Consider the following 10,599-nt stretch of genomic DNA (forward strand, 5'->3'; position numbering starts at 1 on the left):
GCATGTGAGAGTTGTCAATTTAGTTATGATAGTATGTCCTTTTAGCAGTGGAGACATTAGCAGAGAAGGAAGAGAAGAGTGATATATATAAAGGTCATGCTATGACACCCCTAAAATTTATTTAAAAAATATATAATAAAAATAAGTAGCTTTTAGTTTTTTTCAGAAACATTTTGATGACAAAGTTTTATTATATGCTTATCAGTTCTCGGTTCTTTACGAATCGGACATGTTCCAAAACGAGTCAGTTAGTTCACTCGAAAACCGCGCAGTCAGATTTAAATGAACCGAGCGGTTTACTGAACCGGTTCAAACAATTCACTGAAAAGATCCGATTCAATAGAACGATTAGCCAACGAATCCGACATGGCTTCGCTGCGCATGCCCAGAACCCGTCCACCATAGCAGTGTGACTGGCAAGACTAGTTGCCAGCCCAGAGTGTGAATGATCGCATTGCCAGGAAATTCGCTGAGTTGTTATATGTAGGCGAGTCAAATCACTCTTTTATTTATTTCAACCGGCCCAGCTGCGTTTTAAGTTAATTTCTTCTTTCAGTTCCGACGAGCAGTTTCCCTAGCGCCAGAGCTTTTGTTGAGAAGTTCGCGTTTATCGCGGCATTGTTTGTGGCCATACGCCGGTAATATTAACTTTCGTACAGTGTGAAAGTCTCGCTCAGGTTCTTTATTCCCACTCTGCAGTACATCGTAACAATTACTCGAATTTTCGCGAAAATGGCCGCAACAACGTTCGAAATGGACGGAAGTGTAATGGAAGGGGTGAGTGTTCTATTTCGAACCTTTTTTTTGTTTGTTTAATATCTCCGATTAAAGTTTGAATGTTGAACATGTTAGAATGGCATCGACGGAATTGAATTTAGTAGTCTTCGGTAATTATATAAAAAATTTTTTTTTGGATGTTTGTCTTTAAAGGGAGGACAGATTTTAAGGCTGTCTGCGGCGCTGAGTTGCATCCAAGGGGCGTCAATCAAAATAAATAAAATCCGAGCCGGTAGAAGCACACCGGGTTTGAGGTAATGGAAATTTTGTTTCAGACACATTATGTATTCATCTCTGTGGCTTCATATACATTTAAATATTTAATTTTTATATATATGTGGAACATCCTCCATTTGCTCCCCCCTTTCCTATTCTACAGTGAATCATGAAACAAAGCAAAGTTGGTTGTTGGAGTCTAGTTAACGTTACTCAATTTACACTTCACTTGTGGAGTCAAGCGTATAGATATACGATTATATATAAAGTAAAGTCGTTTTGAACAGTTGTTTATCCCACAGAAACGCTATTAAATACTTTTACCATGAATTTTTAATGGGCCCCTTTGTTAGTTCGCACTGAAGCACATGACTACTTTCCATGTTATCTTCACTTTTATCTCTTTAAATTGTCTGGATTTTTATCGAAACTCTCTAGTCTCCCATATTTGTCTTTGTTGCATACATTAGTGTTTTTTTTTTACAAGTATACAAATGGAATTTATATAAAAGTGACTAAAACTCAATCTAGTCTAATACCTCTGTCGATAAATGGAGAAAATTGGATTATAAATGAGCTGTATTTTGAGCTGCGTGTGCTTAGTTTTCTCATCAATTGTTATCTCGACCCCCCCCCCTCATTCGGTTCAACGTCACTAGGCCTCAGCATCTGTCAGGTCTCGAGCTGGTGAGGGACATGTGCAACGGCAATCTGGAAGGAGCCACAGTGGGATCCTCAGAAATTACACTCACTCCTGGGAAAATCAAGGGTGGGAACCACGTCGCCGATACACGGACTGCTGGGTGAGTACCGTTTTCAGTCATTTACGCTGCGTCATTTCTGCTAAACTGTAAAATTATGGCAGTTTTGGACACCGTGATGAAGCATCTTTGGCCCCTAAGTGTACTTTTGTTGTCTGTGGTGTAGAAGCGTGGGACTGCTGATGCAGATCTCACTGCCGTGTGCCCTGTTCGCTCAGGGTCCGTCAGAGCTGTGCCTGAAGGGAGGAACCAATGCTGAGATGGCACCTCAGATCGACTACACATTGAAGGTATGTGTAGACGTATGTTTGCACACTGGGCAGGACCAGATTGAGTCATCACTTTCTAATTCTGCCGTTCAAATCCTTTTTAGGTCTTCAAACCGATAATGGAGAGATTCGGAGTTCAGTTTGACTGTGATTTAAAAATGAGGTATTGAGGCACGAGGTATTGGTGCAGATATGATTGTGGTCGTTAAAAAGTAAAACCTTAAATAGTTTTAAAATCTTTTTTTTTTTTTTGGCAAAAACAGGGGATACTATCCTAAAGGAGGTGGTGAGGTGGTGCTCAAGGTGAACCCTGTGAAGGAGCTGAGTCCCATCAATATGACTGAAAGAGGAAACATCACCAAGATCTACGGCAGGGCCTTCGTGGCTGGAGTGCTGCCCTTTAAGGTATAAGATTGTTGACTTTTTTGTTTGTTTGTTTAGCTTAACTACACAATTTTTCGGATGCTAATTGGCCATGGAAAAAATTATTCTTCCACAACATTTAAAAAAAAAATCGCTTTAGTTTGTATACTTGAAACAACAAGATTCGCCACGTAATTTGTTTATTATTCATAAGTAGTGCAACATTCGTAAACCACAACCTTTAATTTTTTTTTACATTTATTTTTTTATTAATTTTAACTTTGCTACATAATTTACGTTTTTATTTTTAAAACTGGCCTTGATAAAAAGAGCTCAAACTATTTTTTACTTTTTTTTTTGCTTCACTACATTCTTTTTTCTTCTCATGAATAGTGTTGGACAGTAACCTCCTTCACCACAAGCTTTGTTTTTAACTTTGTATTAATATTTTATTCTCTTTTTACATTTATTTTATTATTATTTTATTTTAATAATAATAATAAAAAAAGTAATGCTTCTTAACCAAAATGTTTTTTGTTTTTTTTTTGTGACTTTTTGCATAATTTTTGGTGGGGGGAAAAATCTCCTAAACCATTTACTTTAAAAAAAAAAAAATTACTTTATGAAATAGTTTTCTCGTATTTTTCCGTAACTATCCTTGGGGAAAAAAGCTCTAAAGTCACAAAATGCTTCCTTTTTTTTTTGGACTTCGCTAAATAATTGTGCTTTAGTTTTACTTCTCTACATAATTAACATTTTTTACTTTTGACATAAGTTTAGGTTTTTGTAAGTAGCCTTTAATGCTCTTAAATCACAACATGTGATGTTTTGGTAATTCACTACATAATTTACGTTTGTTTTTTATAACTAACCTTGGGGATAAAAGCTATCAACCAAAATATTTTACATTTTTATTTACTTAGTGAGATAATTTACGTTTCTTTCAACACTATCTAGCATTAAGTCCTTAAGTAGCCTTGAGAAAACTGTGTAAAGCACAACATGCTTTGTTTATTATGTTTTAATCAGCATTGTTTGGAGAAAGTGGCATTATTGTTTATAAAACACTCCATTTATTTTGCAACCGCACTTTTCTTCTCTATAAACTTCAGTCGAATTGTTCTTGATGTTTAGTTGGCGAAGGACATGTCCACGGCAGCGGTCCGCACTATCAGGAAAGAAATTAAGGATCTGTACATCAACATTCAGTCTCTGCAAGAGAAGGAAAAGGCCTGTGGCAGCGGCAATGGGATCATGTGAGTACATCCGATCTCAAACCATCTGCCACGCACAATACCATTTTGATTAACGTCTGTATATTTCATGTCTCCTGGCAGAATAATTGCAGAATCATCCACCGGCTGCATATTTGCAGGTTCATCTCTTGGCAAAAAAGGTAAGACTTGTCTAGTTGCCCAGTCCTGAAGAATTAATTCAGTGTCATACTATTGGCTCTAGAGGGCGATACGTCACAATGAAAAGCCTGTCCATTTCTGCTTTGACTTTAAATGTGGACGAGACAATATATAATAGATTCCCATTACTATGATGATTCATTCTTAAAGTGAATATGAATGTAAATTTTTACCGTGCTTTTCTTCTTTCTGTTTTGTCGTCAGGTGTATATGCTGACAAAGTTGGCATCGAGGCAGCAGAAATGTTGCTAAGAAACATCAGGCACAATGGTTGCGTGGATGAGTTCCTGCAAGACCAGGTCAGGCACACAATATGTGTTTGTCTAGAGAGTAATTATACATTTTGTTTAACTTTTTTTACCGTAAAAACCTCTACAGGAGGTTTTTATTACTATTTTATTTCTACATAATTTACTTTCTTTACATGAGTTAAAAAGATTCCACCTGAGTTTTTTTTTAGTTTTAGGCAACGTTAGGCTTTTTTTTTTTTTTTACGTGAATGCTTTGCATAACATTTTTTTGTTTCAGTGCAACATAAGAAATATGTGTTTGTCTGGACAGTAATTATACGTTGCGTTTTACAGCTTATTATTTTCATGGCCTTGGCAAACGGCACATCCAGAATGCGAACAGGCCCGATCACTCTCCACACACAAACGGCAATCCACGTGGCCGAGCAGCTCACGAATGTAAGTTCAGATCTGGATCGACCTTATAAGCATTAAAACAACGTTTGTTTAAAAACTAGCGGACGTTAACTCGTTTTCTTTCTTTTACAGGCTAAATTTGTTATACGCAAGGCAGAGGATGAGCACGCAAACAACGATACCTACATTATCGAGTGCCAAAGAGTGGGTGCCGCCAATCTTAGCCTGTGAACGCATGGATCCGTCGTCCTCGGCTTGTCCCCAGCTGAGACGAGGAGGACTTGTTGCAGAGACACACTACTACTGTAACTGACCGGATGACGCAAAGATAACTTCATTATCTTTGTTCATTGCGATAAGCGATTCGTTTTTTGGCACTGACCACCAAGTCTGTCCACATTTGTCCCCTGCTGTGTCCCCTTCTTAAACTTTCGTTGTTACTCAGGGTATTGCCTTATACCGTAAAGAAACGGATACTTTGAACTCTTCACGCAATATTCGCAGAATCCTGACTGTTTTTGGGCAAATTTGCTTTCTGCACGCTAACACAAGCCTTAAAGTTTCATTAAATCCTTACTGTTAACAATAACATTAGCTTAACCAATTTGCATGGGCGTAGTAAAATAAATGTACGTCACTGGTAAATTAGTGCACTGTGTGTACGAGGAGAAAAATAACTCTTTTTTTTTTCATCTAAGTTTGTGCTTCAATGTAGCTTTTTTTTTTTTTTTTTTTTTTTATGTATTATTTAAGTCGTATCTACGTTGTTTCCAAAATTTCATTGCCATCTTATTCTATTCTCATTGACATTCTTAGATCATTTGAGTCTTTTTGACTCTTTAAAAGAATTATTCTTTATCATTATTTCTGTTTGTTATTTATAAGATGGATTGTTTTTGTTTTGCGCAATTATTGCGTTTTGTGTCTACTTTGGGTGACTGTCTTCTGTTATTTGCATTTAAAATTGTGGAGGAAAAAAAATACAATAAAATGAGTGATAGACATACAATATTTTACCTTGATTCTGTATTTCTTTTCCCATAATTGGATGATTTATCTATATTTAAAGGGATAGTTCACCTGAAATTGCCATTTACTCACCCTTAGGTTGTTCTAAACCTGTATGAGATTCTGTTGACAATTAAATAAATATAATTTGATGACTGTAAGGTAATATTATGTAAAAAAAAATACTATGGAAGTCAATGGCTACCATCAACTGTTTGGTTATCCACTTTCTTCAAAATACCTTATTTTGTGTTCATCAGAAGAAAGAAACTGCAGGTCTGGAATATCTTGAGGATGAGTAAATGATGACAATTTTCATTTGTGGGTGAACTGTCACTTTAATCTGTTTTGCTCCGTTAAAATTGCACCAAACCAGGCCTTTCTAATGTAATTCAGTCATTTAATTTATTAAGTCTTAGAGTCTCTTTTGGGCATTTAAAGCCGTTTTGTGTGTCTTACACGGCTTACGCCTTATAACAGGCTACTAAATGACTTACCTAAGTGAAAGCACTTGTCGGGCTCACAGTACAAATCTTCACATTTAGCTCACCCTAGAGACGGTCTACAAGTGTTAGCTGTTGCCGGTCCAACTGGACTGTCTTCCTTCTGCTCCTTTGTGCTCCAGCCGGCACAATTACTGCCGGCAGATGCCAGGACAATAGGGAGAGTAGAAGAGAATAGGGGAAGCCATGTGATGACACGTGAATATGCATGGAGCCCTTGGGTCTGGAAAGGGCACATCTACATTGTTAAAAGGAGAAGGCTCTCTGTGGGGGGTGGTGGGTGTGGCTTCTGAAGCATTCAGTGGGCCGTCAGTCTGATCATTGGCTGTCTGTTGCTGTGGGGAGTAATTAAACTCTGGCAAAGCCAAAAAGCTAATCTCTGCATATGGTCTGGATGATCAAACCAATGAATTTTAAAACTAGGAGTTTTAAATTATTATTTTTTTAAATGACAAAAATTACGTTATAAGAAAATCATTGCTTATTGTCTGGATAATCAATCAAACAAACTCAATTTTTAAAAACAATTTTTTTTTTTTTTACAAAACTTTATTTATTTATTATATTAACTTAGAAGAATGTTGCAATTTAGATTTTTGATAAATTGAATAGATGATCAGAATTTAAACAAATTATTATTATATATATATTTATATATAAATAGTGTGACATTAATAATTACTGATTTTATTGACAAAAACCATCACCGTTTAAGAATAACTTTTCTTATGGTATTTATATATTTTATATTATTTTCATGAATTATGGATTTTCTTAAATTGTTAATAATATTTTGTAATGTAAAATGTAATAAAAGAAGCTAGAGAAAAAAAATGTATATATATATATATATATATATATATATATATATATATATATATATATAGATGGATAGATGGATAGATAGCTAGATAGATGGATAGATAGATAGATAGATAGATGAGTGTATATATGTAGTTTTATATGGAGAGAGATACATATATTATTTAATTACACACATAATTATTAATAGATATTTAATTATCTGTAGTTTAAAATGTAATAGAATGTAATGTGTCTATATAGAGAAAGAGATATACATATAGAAAAAATTATGCATTTGGTCTAGATTATCAAATAATGGGGTATATATATATATATATTATGTTTTATAGTTGGAATTTTGAGGTTTAATATTAAAGTTTTATTTGTTAAAAATAATTGTTCAAATGAATAAAAAAAAGTTATTTAAAATGTTGATTGATTATTTAAAAATACAAGAAGTTACTCACCTAAATTATCCCTTGTAAATCCTTAGAAAGGTTGCAATGTAAAAAGGCTTCATTAGACTTAGCCCTGGCATATGAGTTTGTCCATAAATCATCATAACACTGTCGTCAGAGCTGACTGAACATAAAGAACATAAAGTTTATGATTTTGTTGTTTGGTGGCCAAGCATGACATCATAGATAACAACATTTCTATGTGACCTACACTGATATGCAGCATAAAGATTAATGCTAGACAAAATTGTTCAGTGGACTACCATTTTCATAATCTTTAAACTCTAACAGTGTTTTAATAATTGTACGGACTTCGCCCCACATTAGATTAGATATGGTGACTGTGTGTGTGTGTGTCATATTATTGTCATTTTTACTAGTGTTTGTGTTCTTTAAATATGTCTGTTCATTGATTAACTGAAATACAATACACAAATACAAGATTTTTATTTATATTTTATCATTTATTTCATTTATTATTTTATTTATAATTTAGATTTTATTTAAACAAAAAAAATGCTTTTAATTATGCATTTATTATAATAAGTTTATTTATCTTATTTATTGTTTAGTTCTAATAAATTTAGAACATCATGTTAAACTAAATTAAATAAGAAATGTTGGTTTTAATCCATAATTTATATAATTTTGTTTCAGTTAATATTTATTTCAATAAAATATTTTTGATTACATATTTTTGTTCATATATATATATATATATATATATATATATATATATATATATATATATATATATATATATATATATATAATTTATATATTGCAGTTTTTTCTTCTTCTTCTTTTAGGAGGCTATATTAAATATTCTAGTATAACATCACTTCTCTTTTTCAATCGATTTTGACCTCTGGGCAAATACAACAACAACTTACAGTCAGTAGTCTACATCACCTTGATCGACTCTTAAAAGCCAAAGGCAGAGGCTGACCTCAAAACACACAGTGAAAACACTCATTTTCACCAGCATGTGAAACCTGTAGTTTACTTTTCCATGATGTCAGAGCAGCATCCGCCTGTACAGAACCAAAACAATAGCTAGCATGCTCTAAAACGCATATATACACTGTGTGACACAATGACAACATGGAACCATATCTGGAAGAAGAAACGTCACAATGGTTCACACCTTTCTAGGACCGTAACATGAGCGGCATGTGAGGAAACCTGAGCGGGCCGCGTGAGCCGGATCCTCCCTGTTCTGTTCCACTGGCACTCTGTCCCCATAGACCACTGCACATTGTGGTCAAGGGCCCGTTTCAGAGGGTCCCACCAAACCTGGCTCTGCAAAACCTCCATGAAGGCATGTCAGACGCTGTATCCTGGAGATCCCAGGAGAATAGTGAATGGAGCGAGTCAGCCACAGCCGTCCAAAAGGTCTGGATCTCCTTGGTAGGAGGTAAGATGGCCTTTGTTTAAAGATGAACATTGTTTATATGACTTGGAAGTTGCATGTGATAATAGTCCTCCTCAGTTGACTGGAATCGTAGTTTGATACCATAGGATGCATTGATGTCTCCAATATTATATGGATATATAGGCCTATGCATAGGTCAACCAAAATGTTTTCATTAAAAACGTTTGTTAATATTTATTTGATATATATATATATATATATATATATATATATATATATATATATATATTAAGTTTAAGTATATAAGATTAGATTTTTGTTTTTAATTGATGCAAAATAATGTAAAATTAATAAATAGTTACTAACTTTAAATGCTATTAATTATTGAAAATACAAGAAACCACTGGCACAAATAACTATATATAAGAAAATCTTTGCATATGGTCTGGATGATCAAACAAAAACATTTATGAACTTTAAAACTCTTTTAAAAATTTTGTATAATTACATTAATTAATTTATTTTTTCTTATTAAATATTCATTTACAAAGTGTTTAGATTCATTTGAAAGTTTATTTTAAAAGGAACAATTTATAAATAGTTATTAATTCTAATAAAAATAATAATATTTTTTAAATAAATGTATTTATCAGTTTCATAAATGGGATTTTAATACTTAATTAAACATTTTGATTTTTTAAATTGTTAAATAATTACAATTTAATCATTTTCTTACATTTAAAACAAAACAAAAACTATTATAATATATGCAGATATTTTGAAGAACCTTTTTCTCCATACAATGAAAGTCAGTGAATTCGTAAATAGATACCAATAGATTCCAAAATTCCTCCAGCTTTCAAAATATCTGCACAATATCTGCATGAGGATGAATAAATAAGGACATAATTTTCTTTTTTTTTTATTGCAACCAACATTAAGGCTCTACTAATATGCTAATATAGTAATATCAAAAGGAAGCACAAGCTAGTTCCTCTAGCCAAGGGGCAGTGGGTTTCACTGTTGTTAACTCATTTGCAGATTATTCAAATCCTATGCGCAGTTCACCAAAACATCCTGGTTTGCTTTGTTTGTACTTAAAAACAATACAGAGAGATCAGAAAGATCAGTCATGATCTACTACATTACTAATCTGCTTCATGACGTCCATCTGCTCACACTGAACTATTTAGAACCTGTGGTGACCACGCTGTGATCAGTTTCATACTGGATCTCTCCAGCTGCTGCTCTGAACGACCCGAATAAACAGTCTGCTGCGGGACAGTGATATTTGAGCTCAGTGTTACAGACTGTCTGACGACTCGTGTGTTCGGGTTCACTCATGATACTATGAGCTGATACATCAAAACAGACAGACAGAGAGACAGACAGACAGACAGACAGACAGACAGACAGAGAGACAGACAGAGAGACAGACAGACAGACAGAGAGACAGACAGACAGACAGATAGACAGACAGAGACAGAGAGACAGACAGACAGACAGACAGAGAGACAGATAGAGAGACAGAGAGACAGACAGAGAGACAGAGAGACAGACAGAGAGACAGAGAGACAGAGAGACAGACAGACAGACAGACAGACAGACAGACAGACGGACGGACAGACGGACGGATGGATGGATGGACAGACAGACAGACAGACAGATAGACAGATAGATAGATAGATAGAGCATAATAGCATATTAGTAAAGCCTTAATGGAGGGCAGTGTTGGTTGCAATAAAAAAGATAGATAGATAGATAGATAGATAGATAGATAGATAGATAGATAGATAGATAGATAGATAGATAGATAGATAGATAGATAGATAGATAGATAGATAGACAGACAGACTGACGGACGAATGGACAGACGGAAAGAAAGTTTGTCCTGATATCCAGTATAATAATTTATTTTTTATATTCAACAATGTAGATAACAAAACATAGTATTATTCTATTTATATCTGTATCTGAATATACCAAAAGTCAAGAAAGGTCAG

At 34.2% G+C, this 10,599-nt stretch overlaps 1 protein-coding gene across 1 annotated transcript; it reads left to right on the plus strand.

Annotated features, from left to right (window-relative positions):
- The first annotated feature begins 378 nt into the window (after positions 1-378).
- Positions 379-5,459, plus strand: LOC113064901 (RNA 3'-terminal phosphate cyclase-like). The gene is made up of 11 exons (XM_026235904.1): positions 379-777; positions 931-1,031; positions 1,653-1,796; positions 1,921-2,044; positions 2,128-2,186; positions 2,287-2,428; positions 3,521-3,642; positions 3,724-3,782; positions 4,006-4,100; positions 4,386-4,490; positions 4,581-5,459. The coding sequence occupies exons 1-11, from the start codon at positions 733-735 to the stop codon at positions 4,677-4,679; spliced, it is 1,095 nt and encodes a 364-aa protein (XP_026091689.1). The 5' UTR covers positions 379-732; the 3' UTR covers positions 4,680-5,459.
- Positions 5,460-10,599: the final 5,140 nt, after the last annotated feature.

Source organism: Carassius auratus, chromosome 47, assembly GCF_003368295.1.
Source record: "Carassius auratus strain Wakin chromosome 47, ASM336829v1, whole genome shotgun sequence".
In the NCBI taxonomy this organism is placed as follows: Eukaryota; Metazoa; Chordata; class Actinopteri; order Cypriniformes; family Cyprinidae; genus Carassius; species Carassius auratus.